The sequence below is a fragment of the Melanerpes formicivorus genome, unplaced genomic scaffold (genome assembly GCF_026170545.1).
Source record: "Melanerpes formicivorus ecotype bairdi unplaced genomic scaffold, bMelFor1.0.p_v2 SCAF_29, whole genome shotgun sequence".
NCBI classification, from domain to species: Eukaryota; Metazoa; Chordata; class Aves; order Piciformes; family Picidae; genus Melanerpes; species Melanerpes formicivorus.
Genome location: NW_027142381.1, coordinates 5109420 through 5132084, shown reverse-complemented (window position 1 = coordinate 5132084; position 22665 = coordinate 5109420). Strand labels below are relative to the sequence as shown.

Below are 22665 nucleotides of genomic sequence, written 5' to 3'. Positions count from 1 at the left end.
TCCCCGAGCACCCCCAGCCTGGGCCTGGCTGCCGGCCCGCCCTCACGCCGGGCTGGGCCCCCTGCCAGCAGCCCGGCCGCGACCCGCCGCCTAGCCCCACCCCGCTGCCGGCGGCCCGCACTTCGCCCCTCCGCCTCCCCACCACAACAGCGTCTTCTCGGCTGCGACCCGGCCACAACCGGGCGGATAAGACCTGGGGGGGGGGCTCCGGCTCCGCCACCCCCGGGGCTGCCGCCTGCCGCCTCCCGCCGCGACCGCGGCCCCGGCCCCCGCCCCCGCCTCCCTCTCGTTGCCATGGAGCCGCCGTTGCCATGGGAGGCTGCACGGCGCATGCGCGCACTTGCGGAAGTGCCCGGATGCAGCGGGAGGAGGTGCTGCCGCCATATTTGCCCAGAGAGCAGCGAGCTGGTAGCTGCTGAGCCCCCCAGACCCATCGGCTTCCATCCGCCCCGTGCAGTCCCCGACGCCGCCCCGCCTGCAGGACATGGACGATCGGGAGGACCTCGTTTATCAGGCCAAGTTGGCTGAGCAGGCTGAGCGCTACGATGGTGAGCGCTGGCTAGGAAGGCCGTGCAAGGCCAAGGGGAGAGGGAGGGAGCGGCCACAAAATGGCGGCTGGGCGGGGGAGGGGGGGCAGGGGCGGAGAAGGGGGGCACAGACAAAATGGCGACTGGGAGCGCCCCAAGGGGCTGATGGAGCTGGGGATGGGGGGCCCGAACGACTGGGTGTCTTGGGCCGGGGCGGGGCCCGGTTCGGGGGGCGGTGGCGGCAGAAGCCGGGAATAAAATGGCGGCCGCGAAGGGCGAGTCCCGGGGGGGGGCAGGGGAGCCGCCCCCGCCTCGGGGGTCTCGACAAAGAGACCCCACTGCTTCTCTTGGTGCCTCTGTCTGGCGCGGCTTGGGGCGGTTCTGTCCGGCCTGGGCCTTGCTCACCTTCGGCCCGCGCCTCGCGGACCGCGGCGGTGTGGGGCTGAGGTCGGCTCGCCGCAGACAACGCCCAGTGGCGTGCTCTCCGGAAGGTGGGTGCCCGGCTCTCGGCCCCTCGCGGGGCGACGCTGGGGGAGAAGCTCGCCCTCCCTGTTAGGCCCCGGGGGAGGGGGCTAGCGCTTTTCTTTCTCTTCCTTTGCTTTCTGCTGGAGATACAGCTGCCCCTGGCAAGCCCAGATTGAGAGAGCGAGCTCTCACCCTGGAGAGATCGAGTACACGCTGCTTCATTACCTAAAGAAAATGTATGGCTTTCATGATGTGGTAGAAATGATCCCAGATAATTTTCCTTTTCCAGCATCGCCTTTTAATCCTTTTTCTCCTGGAAGTTTGTATGCTGTGTCTGATCATTTTAAACGTGGGCAAAAAAGGGGAGAGGAGAGGCAACCCTGGATGGTGCCTCTTGCCCCAAAAATGTCTCCTCTTACTGTTTCTTTAAACCTGATTCCCTTGCCTTTAATTTTTTTGGATGATGCTGCTCTTCGGGGTCTGATACCTTTGCCTTAAGACCATATGTTTATTCATTTAAAGTGAAATAAACATCCTTGTATCTAAAAAGTGTCAATGCAGATACACTTCATTTAGAAGTAGGAAAACACTCCAAATGTTTTATGCTCATAAATTTCATATCCAACACGTCCAGATTCTTAGCAGGTGACATATTTTTACTGGGTTGGGCTTTGCTTTTGATAGCACTGCTGCAACACATCTGAAAAACGCAGGTTTTGGGGAGGGAAATAAAAAAAGTAAGACAAAAAAGGAAGGCCTAATTAAGGCTGATTTCTGTGACAGTTACAATAGGGAAGTAAAGTAGAAATGGGAATTGCATTAAATGAAAGGAGTCAGTCTCCACAATAACTGTAAGGACTTGGAGAAAAAATGCTTCCCCTTCCCCCTTAAAAAGCAGATGTTGGGGTACAGCTTAACTGACCTGGACAGAGGGAAATATGCAATTCCATATTTTGCAGTGAGTTTGCAACTTCTGGTGGGGGTTGGGTATTTATACAGTATCCTATTGTCTGCCTTAAAGGGTAGGAGATGGGAAGGCTCTTTTTCTTCCCTGTGACCTCAGTTCCAATTCCAGCAGCGTTCTTGGAGGTGGTTTGGTAAGTAGGGAGGAAAGGGTTTTCCACTTGGTATGGATGAGTCAGTGTAACTGAAAGTGCTGGCTTTGGTTTAAGTGGAAACCCGAGTTGGATGCTTGACCAATATCCTGGAGGATTCATCATCTTGGGGAGCTTTTGAGGCATGTCTCTTTCTGGTGTTTCCTTAAGTCTGTGGTAAATCAGCTCTTCAGAAAATAGTCAGATTCTACCCCATTGTAGAGAGCTGCAACGCAAAAGAATCAGACTTCTTGTCAACTAATAAAAATTGATTAGTAGGAATTGCTTTAGTGCATCACTTCCTTCCTTTGACTTTGTTCTGCCAGTACCATGGTGGACTGCAAATCAAGCTGTCTAGATCAAAATGTGAAGTACTTCTTACATCACTTCTGAATGGTGATGAGACTGCTATTATTTAAGAGGGAGCACTAAGTGTAAAGGTGTCCTGTTTAAATCAGTGCTGTGGTTTTTAGACATCCAAAGCTTGTTGGAAACGAGATGGATAAACAGATTGAAGGTGCAGTCTCTAATTCTGCTAGCTGTTCTAAAGGCATCCTCATGTCTCATATCCATGGCTTGGAAGAGTATGTGTTGTAGATGTTTTAGCATCTAATTCTGTGTTCTAGTTAAGCAGAAACAATTAAAATTTATTGGCATAATTTGTTCTTGTTTATATGAAATACTGCAGCTCTGCCAAGATTGTAGCTGAGGCTGCTAAGTAATTCTGTGAGCAAAATGGTTTGAGGAGCAGTATGGTGACAGTGTAAGCTAGTCTTAATTTTAGTCTTCAGTGGTCTCTGAGACCCATGAACATAAAGTCACAGTTATTAGTTGGCACATATAAAATGGTGTGATGGTAAGTACTGGCTACAAATATGGATGAGTACAAATCTCTTGTGTACCTTGAATACAGTGTGGAATGACAATGTTGGTGTTTAGTGTTAGGAGAGCAGTAAGATCTGTCCCTTTGTCTCCCTCCTTGAGACTTTGAGTGGTGTGTGGTCCGTGGCACTTAGAGCAGCACTTAAGGACATCTGACTGTAGTTTCTTTGGTATCATTTACCTGACCCACTTAAAGAATTCATGAAGTCTTGAAAGCTGTATTTATGAACTGTTGCAAATCTAGTCCTCTATCTGTACTGTCCTCAGTATGTTGGCCCAGATTAAGGGGACAACTTTCTAGGTATTTCTGCAGTGTAAGTAGCACTTAAGCCCTGATCTCTAGAGATACTAAGAGATTTGGGTGTCTGACTATCTTCACAGATTTGCTTAGGCGTGTCATGACAAATCACAAAATGCCAGAAAGCTTACCTACAGCACTGGAAGCTCTGTGAGAAATCTCCCCTACTGCTGTTCCTACAGAAAGACTATTATTCATGGAATAATACCTGACTGTAAATTCTCTCTTGGGAGAACAATTGGAGTAGGTAATGTGGGTGTTGGTTTGTGAAATTACCTTGCTAACATCTGAGTTCTTTACCTCAAGAGAATGGATTCCTATAGACCGCTGCTGAATGTCAAAACCAATTCCTCATTGTGGAAGCTAGGTGACATCTTTTAATCAGGTGAGAAACCTGCTATGGCACAAGGTGGACTGTAAGCAGATTTGTACTACAGGTCCTGAAGTGTATGACTTAATTTACATAAGAGTATAAGATAGATGAGGTGAAATGGGTGTGGTGGGCTTTTGTCTTTTTTCCTCCATGAAACCATATAATAAGTCAAAGCACAGGTAAGGGAAAAAGCCAACAGAAAGCAACAAAGACAAACATGACAAACCTATCTGACAGCTAATACAGCAACCTAAAAGCTGGCTCCTCTGATTTATGAAGTGTTTATCAGGAAATGTGTCCTCATTCTGAAGGCAGTGAGGTGTGCAGCAGTGGGCTTTATAGAAAAAGTCTTGAACTTGCAGCTCAGTGAAGAGTCAATAAACTAAGTCATAAATGAGAATTTTAGTTGCATGTTGATTTTCAGGTTGCAGAGGTCCTTTAGCTTTCAGGCAGATGTAAAGTACACTTAAATTGATTGTTGTTGGTTTTTTGATGCTTCTCTCAATGGTGAGTACTTAAACCTAATCTGGCATATGGCTGCTCTGTTATCTCTGAATTAGGTAGATGTGAAAGTGCTAAAAGGCAGGGAAAAAACCTGAATATCCCTAAGAAACCCAAGAGATGGAGTACAGCCAAGATGATGATGAAGGAATTGGGTTGTTAATTATTTTAAGTTATAGTTGTTTGCATATTTGCCATAAAAAAACTAACTTGTGGTCTTGAGGAGTTGTATGAGGGCCTGTTTCTGTGATGGCCTTTTTGAATCTCCTGAGGTGCCAAGAACAATCAAAGGCTACAATTAGATGGCTTGGTTCTCTGTGAGGAGTCTAGAAGCTAAGCTGACATCCTTTAAGTTCCTTGAGTGCCTGTAGAGGAAGATCCTTAGTGACATACCTTCCTCTAGCAGAGAAATGTTCAATGAGATTCAGTTGTTACATTTGCCTGTACTTGGTTTTAAATTAAAAGTTCTGTTACAAATACAGGAGAAACCTCCCTCTTTTGTTTAGAAAAGCATATGCTCAATGCATGGAGAAATTACAGGATTTACAAATCATGTTCTTGTTGCAAGAGAGTATTGTGATCATCTCTAGGATCGGTTAGGCAGAAAATAACCTCTGTTGATTGGATAATTTGGGCTCTAACCCATCAATTTCTCCAAGTGCATCAAAGTGTGCTTTGTAGAACTGGGTATTAGAGTATGCAATCAAATGTTGGTTGCACCAGCTGTTACAAGCCTTACACAAAGAACAGAAGCATTAACCTCCTGCTTTCTTCACAAGATCATGGGCTAAACTACTCTTTGGAGTGGGTATTCTTTGGCATTTTCCTCCTTCTGCCAGTTACTGCTGGGAATAGTTGTGTGATGTGCTCTAAGTGGGGAGCTTAAGATAGGACTACCAGTTTTTAGTACCACAGCAGTTGCACCTTGGTTTGAATTGCCTGTAATAATCTACTTGAGGTCCTCCAAGCACATGAAGACCTTTGAAGAAAAATTACAAGAATTTATATAGAGTGTAAGGGTAAATACTGTCTTCATGCTTTCAAAACTAAAAGTGCCGTGCTGCAAAGTAGGATGAGCTAATTTGACAATGGAGGAATGACCTATTTTTCTTGTTTACTTGGATTATAGGCTGACCTTTAGAGCCAGTTCAGTTCTCTAAATTATAAGCAGGAGTGGGATTTTTTTTATTTTCTGAGCTGGTGACCTGGATCAGCCAGTTGAGAGGTCACAGAAGTGTTGAACTGGCATGAGGGAATTGATAGGGGTAGAGGAGAAAGCCACCACCCTCCCTGCAAGCTGCTGAACTGGTTTATCCATCTCTTAAGTCTTCCTTGCCAAATGCTGGGTTTCTTAAGAGAACAGAAAAAAAATTGGATGTGGGCAATGTCACAGTGTGCTCAGAGGAGATCCTAATGGATGACAAGATGAGCCCTACCTTCCTTCTCTTGACTCTGGAGCTCATCGTTGTAGTGATACCAGGTTGAGTTCTGCACTTTGGGGCAGGGGGAGAATGCAATCTCTGGGCGTTGGTCTCCACAGTTACACTCATCACTTAATGAAGAAAATAGCTTTTCCCCTGTTTCTTCAGCTCTTTTTGTCTTTCTGTGTGTTCTTAGCAGTTTGCTGCTGCTACTGAGTTAGTACTCAGTATTTGCTGCCATTTTTCTGGATCACCTAGAACTGTTAGCGTGCTTCTCAGCACAGATCACTGTGATTCCACCGGTGGTCATTCCACTTATTCTGAGCACTTGAGTCTTATATTCATACCCTGTTTCCTGTCTTTCAGCCAAGTGTTTATCCATGTGAGGACTTTCCTTCCCATGGCAGTTGAGTTCCTTAAAGAGCCTTGGGTGAGGGACCTTGTCAAATGCCTTTGGGAAATCCAGGTAGACTATATTAATCATGTCTTCCTTGTCCATATGCTTGGCACATTCAAAGCATCTCAGATTTGTGAGGCACTACTTGCATTTACAGGAGGCCATGCTCTGCAATATGGTGTTGATGCATATACCCTCTCATTCAGGCTTTTAAAATGAAATTCCTGTTAACCCTTTATGAGTGTCAGGGTAATGGATTTGTAGTTCCTCTTGAGTGCCTGCTGGAACCCTCCCTGAAAACTGGCATAGCGTTAGCCACTTGATATGTGCTGCCATTACTAAAGTCTTACCTGAGAGGTTATACACAACAGTTCAGAAGCAGATTTTGAGTTCTTGTGATTTGCTACAGATCATCTTTTGTTCATTCCAAGAATGAACAAATACAAGACTAGTGCTTGTACTAAGTCTTCTCTGAATACTGGTTATGGTGCATGATCTTGTGTGGTGAAACTGTGTGGGAAGACTTGATTTTTTTTTTTTCCTGCTTTATTCTTCATCACACTGGATGCTCACTTTCAGCTTTTACCTCCTGAAATGCTGCAACAGATACTGAACAGTGCTTTAGAAGCTTGAAGATGTGCTTATTCCCCTTGGTGGAACAGAAATTATTTAAAACACAGTTCAGTTTTCTGAAGTGCTATGCTTCTGCTGCTGTTAACTTCATAGCATGGAAGAATGCCACCTTTGGCTTTTCCTAAGGTTCATTTAGATTGGAGCCTTCAGTATGATGACCATTAAGTCATCTCCAGCCCACCTTTACTCAGCATGCTCTTTGTCCGTATTTAACAAGCTTTCTCACTTAGGAAGATTCTCCTTTGGAAGTTAAGTGTGCCACTAATAGATTTTCTAGATATTTTTCTTCCTGCAGTAGTATTGAACCACAATGTGTGGTGAGAAGAGATTGTTGCTTCAGCAGGATAGTTTAAGTAGAGCCTGTGGATTATGAAAATCCCACGAAGAGAGCCCTGGTATACATGTATTATAAAACAAAAAAATCACAGTGCAGCATCATGGATAGTGAGAGCCAAGCACTGCATGATACCTGAACTAGAGGTTGCCTCAGGTTTCCCTTTAGTGCATCAGCCTTAGTTTAGGCCAAGTGGTTTCTGTTCCAAGCACAAGCATTTGGTAGAGGGGTCAGATACTGGCTACTCCTTTTGTGTGTGGTCTACTTTTCAAGTTTTGGTTTCTATATTGAGAAGGTTTTTGAAGCAATGCTTGTGAATTTTTCCATTACTTTTTAGCTTACAGTAGGGCATCACCTTTCTCTTCAGTGTTAAAACATACACATATCCCAATCCCAAGCCATGTAGCAGGCTGTCTTAAAGTCTGTTGTAGGTAGCACTCTGTCTAGTGGCCACCACTGTCCAAATCCTTCATGCTTTACCAGCTGTGCATGTGTCCCTACTGTTGCTGCACAGTGGCCAGAGGTGAGTCAGCAGCGCTTGCAGTGAGGAGCCAAGCATCTTATTCATAGTAGTAGAATGTAGGGACTTAAAAAATGGCATGGAGATTATTATGGTTTTGTAATACCTTGGGCAGCCTTTTTGAGTCTCAGTTAAGTGCTGCCTTATCCCTAAGAATATACAAACCTGAGCAGGCCAAATATCTGTTTGTTGTGATACTTGTTAGAACAACCAACATCAGATGCCTGGGAAAGAATCTAAATCTAGGGCAGGTGTGTCATTCTCCAGAATATTCCCCTATCATCCTCCTTTTGGGATTTCCTCTGATGGTGGCTTGATCTGACAGCAGCATAATAAGATGACAGCCACAATCATCTAAAAGGCTCAAACTTAACCACTTGAACTACAGTCTTTGTCTTTCTGAATGTGCACAACACTACATTTTCCATAATACAGTGTAAGCATCTCCAGTTTGTGTATGCAGTGAGCTGTCATTACTGCAGTAATCCTTCTTAAAGAAGTATAATCTCAGACTTGCATTTTGTCTTGAATGGTCTCTGAGCTTTTTACCTCCTTGTGGAATCTTCCAGATATGTAAATCTGCTCTTAGAATATGAAATAGTTGTTCTCTTGGCAGGCATAGATGGCTTAATTTTTTTAGAGAATTAGTCTTCTAGTGGAGAAGATACATATAAGCTGTCCCCTTGTTTGTTTATTGCCTGAGTTCTTAAGATTATTCATCAGTGTTAAACTTTCAAGGCTGGATTATGGCTTTACTGTGGAAGACCAAGGTATATGCATAGTATTACTGCATCTTGTTGAAATACCAGCCCATTTTTTTGTGTTGTAAGTAAAATTGGGCTCTTGACTAAAATGGAAGCCTGTTTCTCCAACTGCTTTGTAGGTAGGTTGATAATGTTTTATCTTCTAGGTAAAATAATTATTTATGGATGGAATTCTAATCTGTGGCTGTGTTTAACTAGTAACAGGATTAAGATCTTGGAGGAGACTTCCTTTCATCAGTGTATTAAGAGAGGCTGTGTGAAGAGTTGGTGAAGCGTGGGGGTTTTGAGCTTCTGCACAAATAAAGACAACCTCAAGTGCCTCCCCCTACCCCCAGCATCATCTTCTTGATGACTGTGACTTGGCAGAAGCTGCTCTTGTTTTACAACCATGAGTTAGTAAGACATCTTGGGGTGACAAGGCCTGCTTTCTGGTAGTAATTCTGAGCAGCTGATTCCTCTGTCACCACTGTTTCCGTGGTTATGGTGGATCTACAAGACAGTAGTGACCTTTGCAGAAGACTGAAGTGATGCAGCAAGTCTAACCTGCCCCTGCAGGGGCTGAAATTCCTGTAGGACTGGGTCTTGGGTGTTTTCTGTAAAAGCCATTGCTCAGCTTGCTTTTGATTTGTCCTCCAGTGCAGAGATGTTTGGATCTCTTTTTCAGAAGCTTGCAGATGTTTAGGCTAGCAATGGATGAAATCCTGCAGAAGCTAAGCAATTGAGTGAATTCTTTGAGCATGCTGTGAGAATCAGATACTCATTTACAGGGAAGAGCAAGCTTCTGTATAGTGCTTTCTTTTAAATTTCCACATTAGACAAACTTGCTTCTAGGGAGGAGATGGTGAAGAAAATTGTAGTAAGGTTAATAAAGCTTTCCCATTTTTTCCCCAGTTGTTGCACTTTCCTGATACAGGCCAGGAGATCTTGGAAACTCTTACTGTACAGCTTAACCTCCAAAAGAGCCTTGTAGTACATCTGACTAGTATGACTGAAGTGCTCTGTAGTTAGTCCCAGTGGATAAAGCATGGAAGAATATAACCACTCTATTTTAAAGACAAGTCAGATCTTCTGTAATCTGTGGTGTTGTATGAGACAGACAACCAGTAGGGTGCATGAGGTTGTGACTGTGGTTGAAAATTATGTGCTTCAGAGAAGATAGTAGAGTTACTCAACTTCCTCTGGTTTTCATAACTTCAGAGAAGATCTAATGGGACAGTTAATGTGATGTTGATTAGTTTAGTTTGCCCTATATCTAAATGCATCTCTACTTGATTAAGGCATACTGGTCAGACTGGGTCAAACCAAAGATCTTCAAAGTGATGGTGGATGTCTGGAAATGAGCATCACAGATGGCATGACTAACCCTTCCCTTTTCTCCACTTGAAATCACTTGAATTTGCATAGCAAACTCTTCAGCTCATGAACTTCTGTAGCTGATGATTGGAGGGCTCTGCACTCAGAAGTAGTGATTAATTTCTTAAACTGCAGATGTAGTAGAGTTCCAATTAACTCCTTTTATCTGAGGACAGTTAAACATTAAAGACCAGCCCTGCATTTCTTGTTGGAGCTTGGCAAAGATTCTCAAGTCACAGAGCCTGCAAGTCTTCATTCCTGTTTGTCTATCTTTGAAAAAATCCAGAGTCAGGCATGTTGTGGCTGGGGGTAGCTCTGCTGTTAAAGGGGCTTCAAAATAGGGGATGACAGGAAATGTCAGTGCTTGCAATATTTCAGTAGCATATTCCAACTACTGTACTGCCTTTACCAAGACTGCATGCTTAATATTAACTGTGCCTGTGTGGAGTGGTTCAGGGAAACCCCTGAGGTCTTCAGCAAAACCAGTTCATCATTCTGCACTAGTAGGGTGGTGTTTTGTAAAAGGTTTACCAAAACCTTGGTGGATTCTGGGTTTTTTTTTAATTTCTCTGTGATGTGGAGAAGTAAAATCTGCTGGTAAGAATAGAGGCACTACAAAATTTTGCCCTGTGTATGTGGAGACCTATTGGAGGCTGATAACATTGTTCCTCTCAGGAAAAAACAAAACATGGAGCCTACAGTTTCCATAGCTGAAATAGCCTCTGGTGTTAAGGCTGGGAGGTTTGGCACCAGAGGGAAAAACTTGACAGTTAAGCTTCATTAGTTTCCCATTGCTTTGTGCTGCTGTGACACAGCAGACCATGGGGAGGCATGATGGATGGGCAAGGGAAATAGGCCACAGAACAGCAGCAGCTAGTATTATGGGATGCATAGCCTAATCACGTCATTGTGCTTTCGGCAGAAGCCAAATATGTCATTCTGGTTTTCCTCTACCTGGCAGATAGCTGTGAAACAGTTGTCCTGAGCAGATAAGGTAATTGTCTTAGTCCTGTTCATTAATGGTTTTACTTTCCTATTGTGGTTTTCTACAAGTGCTGGAAGCTGGAAGGCAAATGGTGGATGAAGTAAAGCACTGTGTGGCAGGACAAAACCTGTGATTCTGGATGTCTCCTGCTGGGCACTCCATTAGTGTGTATTTAACACTTTGGCTTTTGTTCTAATATGTCACAAGCAATCATAATGTGGTTAGGTAATGAAAGGATTATAACCTTCCTTAAGTAGTGGAAGCAATTGCTTCCACTTGAGTGTAGGAAAGCTGTGTTTAGTAATAGGTTTAGAAATCCTTTTCAAAAGATGTATGCTATAAATACAAATTTGTATGTTGTGTATTACTTTCCAGTGTAAACAGCTGCTTGGCATGGGTAGATATGGTTGCTATGTGTATCCTGAGCATGACTTTTGTTCTCCAAGCACCTAATTTTTCTCCTGGTGATTTCCTTTTGGAACTTGGACTTGTTTCCCCGGTAACAGTACTTGCACTTCTCTACATCTGTTCACATCTGGATTTTTTTGTGTTATTACCATTTTACTCTGTATTCCAGTTGACATATCATTGGAGCATTCTGTAATGCTTCAGTTTATTCTTACTGTGCTGAAAGGCAGCTTACATTTGCTCATGCTTTTCTCACTATTCACTCCCTGTGCTGAAGCACTTTAAAGAACAGACATTCCTGTCGGATCGGACTGATAACTATTATCCATTGTGCAGAACGTGCTTGCTGCTAATGCTAAATCCTTTTTGTCTGTCTTCTAAAAATTCTTAGGAGTTTTTGAGATGCTTGTCAGGTACAAAAGAACATCAGGCACCTCTTTGTGTACCTGCTCATCGATCTGTTTGGAACACAGCAGTATAAAAGTGAAGAATAACTGTGTGTGAAAGGAGCAGGAAGGCTGTTTCCATAAGCTATCATTAACATGCAGTTTCTATTGAATGGTTTGAAGGATGCTTTAGCTATGAGAATAATTGTCTGATGTGTTCCTCCTAGAAATGGTTGAATCAATGAAGAAAGTGGCTGGAATGGATGTGGAGTTGACAGTGGAAGAAAGAAACCTGCTTTCTGTTGCGTATAAAAACGTGATTGGAGCCAGAAGAGCTTCCTGGAGAATAATCAGCAGCATTGAACAGAAAGAAGAAAACAAAGGTGGAGAAGATAAATTAAAAATGATTCGGGAATATCGGCAAATGGTAAGATGTGGTTGGTGTTAGGGCAAAATGCCACTTAGTTAAGGCCCAGGTTTGTTACTCTTGCCATAAACTGCCCTGATACTCTGGATTGCCTGCAGTATGGTGACCTGTAATAAGGTAATAGTCTTGAAAGGATGAAGTATGATCCTTGCCTGGAGATTAAATTCACTTGGTGGAGAGGAGAGGCTGAGTGTTTTTGTGTAAACACTCTAAAGGTCAGTAGACTCCAAGGAGTGAAGGGAGAGCTTTTCCTTTGGTGCATCTCCATACTTGCTAGGTTCTTGAAGTGTGCTGGCACTTTTCTTCCCTACTTAGTCAAATGTGAGGCTGCACATACTCAGACCTTACTCATTCCTCTCCAGCCTGACTTAGCCCAAGCCATTGGTTTTTTTTTTTAGAAGATCAACCATGCCAAAGGAAGTGTTTGGCTGTTAAGCTTCTGCTCCTGATAAAGGTTGCTTTGGATCAGAGTTTGACACTTTGTGCTATTGCAGTACTGTGTCCTATGGAGTTCAAAATACTAACACTGATAGTTGAAATGCCAGTGGGGAAGGGTCTTCACTGTTCTTGGCATAAAGACAGGTAGTGTAAAGCCAAATAGCCACTTTGCCTTCTTTACTTTGTCTTTTTAGCATTGTGAGAGTTGCAGTTCATGTATAGTAACATTTACTTGTTTCACTTTTTACCCAAAAAAGAGAACTTGGCAGGAGCTGCTGTAAACTATTTAGTAATTGGGTGACAGTGAAGGAACAGTTGCCTGGTTAGCCTTGTACAGTTGAACTGGCAGACCTCTTATTAGCTCAAACAGCTATGCCTGTGTTGAAATGACTGTAGAGAGAATATGGATTTTCTGACAGCATCTAGTTCTCAGTGTAGTTTTTTAATTACTTTTCCCTTGTCCCTAAGCTGATCAGTTAAACTGCTTGCAGTTCAAAAGCAGGCAATGTGAGACAAAGCACTCTATGTTCCTGGGATGGGGGTGCTGTCATGGTCCTCTCAAACTCGCATGTATAATAACCTCTAGGGCCCCGCTATTTTCTCTCACTTGAGAGAGGGAAACATTGATCCACATAACTTCATGCTGAGTCTAGTCAGTCTGTGCAACTTTACCTAAAATGGAGAACTTGGAGAGCAAGCTTTGACTTTCATCAGTGAGGGCTAATGAAACCTTCAGCTGTTAGAACAGGGAGTTGTTGTTCCTCCCCTCCTCCCCCTTCCTTAAATGATGCTTTAGCATGGAGCAGGCGTGCTCCCATACTATTTCAATCCCACACATTTCTGCAGAGACTTAAATCTCCATTATCTGAGGACAAGTGCCTCCACGTGGTTCAGATCTTCACTGCCAGAGAAACAGTGGAGTCTATTATGTCACCTGGCACTGATTCATATACCACCAATGGAAATGATGTTGGCTTGGAAATCTTTTCTTGGGAATGGCTCTGAACTACGTTCTGTTGACTCACAGGGTTTCTGCTGCTCCATGGAATTGTTAAAGTTGTGAGTTTCTAATTTTGTGCTGGTGTGCTGATGGGATGAGACTCTGCCAGTAACATACAGTCCCAAATACCATTTCTGGATGGCTTAGTCTAAAATGTTTGTAACAGAACATATAGAAGACAATATCTTATGATTGTTTAGATTTGTCTTAGAATCTATACTTCCAGGTATTTTTTGCACAACATTTTTTAGGTGGTTACTATCTTCTGCCAAAGATTCTTTAGTAGTGAAAATACTTTCTTGGGTTTGAAAGGACTGTAAAAAAAGGTGGTGTTCTGCATCTCTCCTTGTGAAGAGTGCAAGTACCATGGTGTGCAAGAAAATAAATGTATGTAGTCCTTGGAGTATCCATCTAGAGAGAGAGGCATGTCAAGTGCAATGCTATGCCAGCAGTGTTTTCAGCTGTTAAATCCTTACAGGGAGTAGTTGCTACAGTTGCCTTAAGTGGAGGAGTGCTGTGGGAACTGTAATGCAAGTTTCCTGTACTGGAGACTCCAGTGTCTACTTGGTTCTGGTGTGAGTTTACTACAAGGCTTTTATGTGTTGTCTGCAACTGAAGACCAGATCCTGCTTGTAGCTGCTGGGAGTCTTACTATGAGCTAGCATCTGCTATAAGGAGTGTTAATGGGTTTGGTGAGATAGCATGGGAGCAGTAGGGGGCTGAAGAACATGGTCTGAAGGTTTGTATGATGCTTCTCACTGTCACAGCTGAACAGTAGTACAGTTGCCCTGGTGTCACACTCTGTGCTCCTCTGAAGAGACAAGGTCCAGTACAGGCTCAGGAGAGTTCTGGTTATGTTCACCTTGTCAACAAATCCCCACCGTTGGAGCATTTCTCTAGTGTGTTGTTGGGAGACCCTTTACAGGCTTGAAAGACTATGAAGAATGAAAAACAAAAAGCCCCAAAACACCAACATCTCAGACAAAACCCCAAACAAAATGCTTTTCTGGGACTGACAGGACAAGTTTAAAGCCCTGGGGAGTTGGAGAGAACCAGCTTCTCTTGCCTACCACCAGAACCAGGTGTGACCTCTTTCTGCTTCAGAGTGCTGCTTGAATTGAAATGGAAGGTGTGCTTCATGTAGAAGTAATTGATGGTTTTGGTCTATGTAAATACTTATCATTTAGTACATGTTTAGAGCTATCAGCCAGTGTGACGTGGGGCAGATCTCAAGGGGTGATGGTGTTGTCAGAGTAGGGCTGGACTGGTTTTATCTGAGGTAAATACTAGGCAGTACTGAAAGATGATGGAAGGTACCAGGTCGTGCCTTTACCCAATCCATTTAAGATAAGTGTAGCAAATCATACATATAGCCATGGGGGGAAATACCACTTACTTGCTTCCTTTGTAGACAGTCTGCTTTCCTGGCTCCTGTGGCCATTTGGATACACAAAAGTAGAGCCTCTAGCTTTCTCATCTGGCTGCGTCTCTGTAGATGAGAACACACTTGGCTTGTGCTCTTCATTCTTGAGGATGAAGTGGGGTATGGCTGCACATAATGCAGTTCACTTCATTGCAGCAAAACCAAATCCCTTCCCTAATGCCATAGGACAACTATTCACCTTCCTCTTACTGGTCTGGATTTGTGGCATGTGAAAGTGTAGATCAGAGAAATAGAAACACAACCTGGGTGGTATTCTGGGTTGCTGCAAAGCCCTCTTCTTGGAAAGCTTAGGCCATGAGTTGGCATGAATGTAGCCGTTCTGTCAATTTGTTTTGATGGGGTTGGGGGGGAGGTTCCAGGCTTTAGCAACTGTTTCCTATCATTCCAGTTTGCTGTTGCATCTCAGTTGTGAGGTGCAGCTGTTTTGGGGGCTACATATTAAAACAAGTCAAAGAACTAGTACAGGCTCCCCTTCCTCTGGTTCCTTCTAGTAAGTTTCCTTACTTAGATCACCAGGTAGTTTACAAGCATTCGTATCTGCAGAGCTAAGTCTAGACTCTGATTAAGCCAGCACTGCTGTTAAAATGAGAGGCAGGGAGGACTGAGTGAGCAGTCTTCCCTTGCTGGTCAGAGCCTGCAGTACCATATGATGTTGTATTTGGAGCTAGAATGGTGATAGACCCTAAACCTGGCTTTTCCAGATGCTCCAAACAGGCTTAGTCTGGGCTCTTGTGCTGGTTTGTTGCTTTGTAGAGCTCATGGAGCCACTGTCTATAGCAGATCCTTTTCATAAAAGAGCTTTTAGGATTTTGTTGTGGGTGGGGTTTTTGTTTTGTTTTGTTCTTAATCAACTTGATGTGTATTAAATCTTTTTAAACTGAGCTTGGTCAGGAGATTTACATTGCCCTGGACAGCAGCTGATCTCTGATAACTTGTGTGACTGATCCTTTAAGCAGAGCTGAAAAGGGCCTGTCTGAGATGAAATAGAACTTTGTACATGTATGGTTATTTAACAAAAGAGGATTAGAAACTGATTTAATTCTTTGCAGTTTTGCTGAAGATCTCTCTGCAAAAGAAGTCATTGAGAAAGAGGATCAAGAGGAAAGAAGTTTGCAGGAACTGACTGCTGGCCAAAGGTTTTATAGCTTTTGTAGCCCAAGCATATATGAAGTAGATTCGTTTCAAGTGACCATATTTCAGCAACCTCCTTAAACATTTGTCATGTAACTTTAAGTACAGCATCTAACACTTCCTCTGAATGTTAGGGCATTCTGACATTGTTTGTACATGAAATTTGCTGTAGATTAATTTGTCTAAAGGAACTTCTGCAAATCTGTTCAGTCCTTTTGTACAGATTGGGTATGTCTCTGTGCCAGTTCAAGGTTTATTTTGAATCTATAACTTTAACAGCTTTTGAGGATAGCGGTTGTGTTTACAAACTCTTAATAGTCTGGGAGCTGTAGGGTGGTAAAAATACTACATGGTAAGAAAAGTGCTTCAAGAAAGAAGGAAAAGATGTGTGGGTGGAGGATAAGAAGGGATGGCAGGCCAAGTGGGGCTGGCCCTGTGATGCAAGACATGCAGTTTCCAGCAGCTTCTTGTAACTGGTGTTGATGCCTTTGCTTGAAAACCTACTTTATTATAGGTAAAAGTAGCTTGAGCCAGAGTAGCCTTCAGCTGGAGCTGTGAAAGTTACTGTGAGATCATGAAAGAGCAGCAGTAGGTTGTTGTCTGCATTTAAACAACAACTACTATGAATGACATGAGATGCTCAAAGCAAGTCTGACTTTGGTAATGTTAAGACCAAAAGCCAGCTATAGCTTTTGTGTGTGCTTAGGTGTTTGGTTTGTTGCTTTCAGGTATGAAGCTTCTTGTGGTAAAACCTAACCTTATAGACCTGATTTTATATGGAAAATTAGAAGAAAGGAAGATGATGTGACCACGTTTTGAACTTTTTAGCTACTAAAACACAGTTTCTGTTGCTAAATAAGGCTTTATACAATAGTTTTCTTTGACCACCGGTGTCAATGTTAATGTTGATTATTTCTGGTTGTGTGTATTGGTTTGCTTTGGGTGGATTGTGGGGTTGGTTTCAGTTTTCTTTTTGTTCTCATGAGTTGCTGCATTTTGCCCCTTCTGCCTGCTTCTGAAGTCTGTCTTTCAGAATTTGCTTTCCTCTTGTATCTGACCTTTGTGTTTGTGTGGCACATCTTTATTCTCTCCTGATACTCCATGATTTTTGTCTTCAGGCTCTTCTGTTAGAGCCAAATAGTCACTAGAAACTCGTTCTGAAGGTGCCATTTAACTCTGGGATGTAATGGAGCTTAGCTTATTTATTTGCCTTCAAATGGTTTCCTTCACTGTTGCAACTTTCAGAGCAACCTTCCAGGATCAAAAATGTAAAGAATTAGTTGTGCAAGCCTTGCAGATTTATATCCTGAGACAAACTTAAATGCAACTTCCCTAGCAGGATGTATTTCAGGGAATTCATACTTCCATTACTCAGTTATGCATTTCATCATCCATCAGCCTGTGTTGTGTGCCAGATACTGACACAGACCTGTTTGGCTTAATGCACCTGTGAAGCAGCTGAATTACATCTTGCTTCTGTCCTTCCCCTACTTGGATTTTTATGATGTTGCCTGTTTAATATGTGGCTATTTTTTAAATGGCTCTTAGACTTCATGTGCTAACCTTGTGGCCTCTCTTCATTTTTGGGTTTGTTTTTTCTTAGGTTGAGACTGAGCTGAAATTAATCTGTTGTGACATTCTGGATGTACTGGACAAACACCTCATTCCAGCAGCTAACACTGGCGAGTCCAAGGTTTTCTATTACAAAATGTAAGTATCTTCTTGTGAGGCCAGGGCCTCTTGCTGTATCTGAACCAGAGACAAAGCAGCAGTGGGTTTTCTGCCCACTCAACCACAGTAACTCCTTTAGGAAATGTGCAGTTCAGTCATGTCTAACTAATATCCTTTTTTGACTACTTTTCTCGGTATTAATGTCCTGATGGTGTGGGTTTTGGTAGATGTTGCTTGGAATAAGAGCGTGAGAACTTCTGTGGTGGGTGGAAGCTTCCCCCCAACATTAAGATGTGCAGCTCTTAGGTACAAGAAACAGCCATTTTCTTCAGCTGACATAATGTAGAAATCACATCCCTGCTTCAGTGTTTTCTTGCATGAGCTGTACACACTCAGAGAAGAAAATTAGGTAGATGGATAACCATCATGGAGTGTCAGCTTCAGAACTGCATTATGAAATGACACTTGGCCTTGGAGTATGTGGCTGTAGGCATTGGTTTGATGCATGATTTGTGCTTTCTGAAGCATTGTTGAGATCTTGAAATGATCAGTGTGCCTTCCCCCCATACCTATGTTACTGGTGTCCCCCAGATGGAAAACTTGTTTAGGTGAGGTACAGTTGCACAGACACAGTTGGGTGGTGGTGAAGGCAGCACTGTGATTCCGTGTCCTGATGCAGTGTTAGGTAGGCAGTAATTCAGTGGCAGTGTCCTTTGTGAGTGTGCAAACGTCAACAGCTTGGTTCCAATCCTGATTTAGGGGCTGGTGGGGAAATAGTCTAACGACTTCTTTCTGTTTCTGCTTTCAGGAAGGGGGACTACCATAGGTATCTGGCTGAGTTTGCCACAGGAAATGACAGGAAGGAGGCTGCAGAGAATAGCTTGGTGGCTTACAAAGCTGCTAGTGATATTGCAATGACAGAACTCCCACCAACACATCCTATCCGCTTAGGACTTGCGCTCAACTTCTCTGTATTCTACTATGAAATTCTTAATTCTCCTGATCGTGCCTGCAGGTAGGTAGTGATGGGGAAGGTAGGAATCCTATGTGAATACCAAAGAAGCCAGAAGTGGTTGGTACTTGGGTAACTGCTTTTCCTCAATGGGAACATTGCTGGCTTGCTCTATTTGAGGTCAGATCTCTGGAAAGGTTTTCAGCTTCAGCAACAGAAGCCCATGATGTCCTGTATCCAAACTGCAGGTGTCCTGAGGCATACCATTAACTTGTGTGCTTCTGGCATCTGTTAGGCAGAGTGTGTTAAACCTGATCTCTTCTTTGCTCACAGGTTGGCAAAAGCAGCTTTCGATGATGCTATTGCAGAACTGGATACACTGAGTGAAGAAAGCTATAAGGACTCTACACTTATCATGCAGTTGTTACGTGATAATCTGACACTATGGACTTCAGACATGCAGGGTGATGGTGAGTAAACTTGGCTCTGATGTGCTGCTGGCCCCCAACCTCTGCCCAGAAAACAGAGCATGGAAATGTAGATTGGTTTGGTGTTTCACTTTGTCATTCCTCATTGATTCTCCTGAATGTCTTTCTTGACACCAGAAAAGTTGATAGATGATTTGGGGAAGCTTTTCAGCTCTCACTTGAAGGAAGGAGACATGCAGTTAGTTACAGTTTTTCCTCCCCACCTGGCTGTGCAGGCATCTGATTATTTCATTCAGTTCAGCTTTTCTTTCTTGCAGCTTGTCATGTTCATCTGTGATTGTCATGCCAACTAGACATGAATTTCCAGTGCAGGAGGAAGCATTGCAAATGATGTAGTTCCCCCTCCTCCTCCCCCCTTTTTTTTTCCCCTCAGGTCATTCAATATTTCTATTGACCTTTTAGTGGAAAGCTTCTTGCCATCATACTAATCACTTCATCCTGCAGCACTTCCCATGTCTTCTACTCTTGTTATGAAGAATTGAGTGCAAAGAGGGAGTACAAAAGGAAAAGGGCTTCTGTCAAATGTTTGCTGTTTGGGACATTTGAAGTATTTTCCCTTAATGTTCCAAAAAATGCCAGGCTGTGACTCCTGAAGCAGGCTGTTGCCAGAGCAAATACTTAAAGCCATGGATGCAGTTCTTCACATCCACAGCCCCTAGGGTGTTTAGGCATAGGTGCAAAGTTAAGTTCTCTCATTTCCTCATACCACGCTGAGTGCATTAGAACTGCTGCTCCTTTCTAAAATGGGAAACCCTTTAGAGATGGCTAAAGGTTACTGGTGGCACCACCAGTTCCTGAGGGGTGGGGAGACTTGCCAAAGGCTTGTTCTGTTGTGTTAAGCTTTTGCCTGCTTGGATTTCAGTTGTGTAGGCTGTAGGGAGTGAGTCTCTGAAGTCAGTGTCACTCAGCTTCCACGCTCTTCCATCCCATTGACTGTATCTTTTAACCATGCCATAGACCAGCTGTTCAGTTTATTTTCACGCTTGTACTGTTGTCTTCATGATTCCTGTTTTCCCCTTCTTTCCTGCTGTGTAGATTCCTAAAGGAAAGTCCAACTGTTCATTTCCTAAAACTCTACTTTGTAAGTCCTCGTCATGGCTTAATGAACTTTGCAGCGCCAGCGTTCTCCTGGTCACTAATCATGCTTGCCTCTGTCACTCTTGCTGCTGATAAATGGCTTGTATCTTTGACTCCATTCCAGAGCTAAGCAATGTTCTACCACTTTGTGACCTGTTCCCCCCTGCCCAGGTCCAATATGCTTGACTAAGATCCAAAGTAACTTGTTTGAGGATTGAGCTGCATACCTGGATGAATATTAAGAATACTTGGGCATGAAAAGTACTTTCCCAGTCGCCTGTTAGAGGAGTATTGGCTTCAGTGCGTTGGCTAGAGCATGCTCAGATCTTACTTAATCATCTTCCTGGGTTTGGGCCTTGGCTTTCTTCTCTTCAGTGATCTCTTCTGCAATTTTTCATTGGTTTATTGTTGGCTGTCAGATGTCTTGTGTTCCTAGGCCACCTCTTCCAAAAGTTACCTTGTGTTGTACCTGCTGATAATTCTGAGTCTGGACATGCTCTGAACAAGCATTCCAATTACATGCTGGAAGTCATTAGGCTCACTGGATTTTATTGCTAATTATTTTGCTTGAACAGGTAGTGTTTGCTTATTGCCCTTACGACAGAGCCTCCTCACGTGGCTAAGGCTAATTGTAAACAAAGCACTTCAGTTTCTCTTCTCAATTAACATTAATCATGCATGTGTTGTAGCAGTAGCTGAAGGACCTTCAGCTTTTCCCTGTTGAAGCAGGGATTGGGCAGAGAGGTGCAGAAGGTGTTGCATGCATCTCACCCAGGGCAGCTGACGTATGCACAGACACCTTCTGCAGGAGTCTCTATGGACAGGCTCCACCACAGTGCATGTCACAGCCTGGTTGAATAGGTCCAAACTGGCTGGTTTTGGGGTTTTTTTCCAAGATAAATTAACTTCCACAAAATGGTTTCCTTTAATAACCTCAAGCCTAGAGTTTCTTACCATGTTGGACTTCAAGGAGGGACATCTTTTGATACTTGCTTTGGTGCCTTTTAACAATGCATTCCATCACTGTTTATAAAGTTGACTGCAGACATTGGCTGTTGTTGAGACTTGAGTGGACTTGGGACAGAAAAGTGCTTAATGTCTGAAAGTTATTTTGGTTTCATCTGTTCACTAACTGCAGAAATGTCCTTAGTGCCCTCTGGAGCAGAGGTTAAGGTTGTTTGGGAAGGTGTTTTCTGATTTCAAGTGGTTGAGGAGTTTGGTCTTGGCTATTCAGCTCTTGATGACCAAGAGTAAGCCCATGTGCAGTCTGTTCTCAGAACTGGTGGTTGGTTTGTCCCTCTGACAGAGTACATCTCTAAGAGGCTGTGCTCTGGTTCTGTGTGAGATGTGGTGAGGTGATTCTAAGGCTTAATTCCCATGGAAACGCTTCCCTCCAGAACTGGGTGCGTGGGGGGTGTGATGTATGCGAGCGAGTGTGTACTTGCATGAGACTATTAATCTCCAGCTACTTGTTAAGCCAGCCTGCAGGCCTCACTGTTACAAGCTAACCTCTTCCTTGCTTTCCAACACTTCCCAGGTGAAGAACAGAATAAAGAAGCGCTGCAGGATGTGGAAGACGAAAACCAGTGAGACACAAAGGCCAACAAGAGAACCCATCTCTGACCACCCTCCCCCCTCCCCACGAAAACCCTCAGTGTCACTCTGAGAACCACCAAATCTGACTTTTACATTGGGTCTCAGAATTTAGGTTCCTGCCCTGTTGGGTTTCTTTATTTTTATTTGTTTGTTTTTTTTGGTTTGGTTGGTTTTGTTTTTTTTACACAGTTTAAAAAGTTCTTAAAAAAAGGCAAGAGTGAATTTCTGTGGATTTTACTGGTGCCAGCTTCTAGGTTCTTTAAGACACTAACAGGACTGGGTGATAAAAAAGGCTCTTTCAGCATTACTGTCTTGTCTCCTGCCAGCTGTGGCAAGGTCACCATCAGCAGTGGATGTTCCACCAGAAGGCCATCAGACTGGGAGAGGAGAGAGATTTGTTTCTGGCCAGGTAGTGAGCATGTGGTGGCATATATTTGTTTTTTTTGGGGGGGGGGGGAGGTGTTTGTTTTGTTGTTTTTCTGTTATTTTGGTGGTTTTTTTTTCCTTTTCTTTTTATAACTGTTTAAACTGAATTTTATACCGATGTTTAAACTTAGCTGGGTGTTTAGCTTGAAGTACCAGGTTGCTATTTGGGACATATATTGTAGTGGTTTTACTGTATTGAAAACAAACAAAACCAAGAAAAGGTTAAAAAAAAAATAGACATAAAAAAAGAGACACAAAAAAAATGGACACAAAAAAAATGGACACAAAAAAAAAAGAGACAAAAAAGTTTCCAAACTGCTGAAAAATGTTGCTGAAAAACAAAATCATGGTGCTGGTAACAGTTCAACAATCCGTGGCTGCTCATTCTTGCCTATTCTTTACTCTTCCTCCAAGCAGGTTAGCATTGAAGGTGGCATTGATAAAGCCTGCATGCGTGTTCAATATTTTTTCTTTCTCCCCTCCCCCCCTCTCCCCCCTCTCCCTTCGCTCGCTCAACCTCTTTTGTTCAGTATGTGTAACTTGAAGCTAATTTGTACTACTGGATATCTGACTGGAGCCACAGATACAGGATCTGTATTGTTCTTACTGAAACACAGCATGGAATTAACATTAAACTTAAATAAAACAAACCTAAATTAAAAAATGCCAAATGC

The 22665-nt window shown here is 43.2% G+C and overlaps 1 protein-coding gene across 1 annotated transcript; it reads left to right on the top strand.

Annotated features, from left to right (window-relative positions):
* The first annotated feature begins 355 nt into the window (after positions 1–355).
* YWHAE (tyrosine 3-monooxygenase/tryptophan 5-monooxygenase activation protein epsilon) lies at positions 356–22655 on the top strand. The gene is made up of 6 exons (XM_068154638.1): positions 356–548; positions 11569–11768; positions 17385–17491; positions 18261–18467; positions 18738–18874; positions 21507–22655. Exons 1-6 carry the CDS (start codon positions 485–487, stop codon positions 21557–21559), a joined length of 768 nt encoding a protein of 255 aa, XP_068010739.1. The 5' UTR covers positions 356–484; the 3' UTR covers positions 21560–22655.
* Positions 22656–22665: the final 10 nt, after the last annotated feature.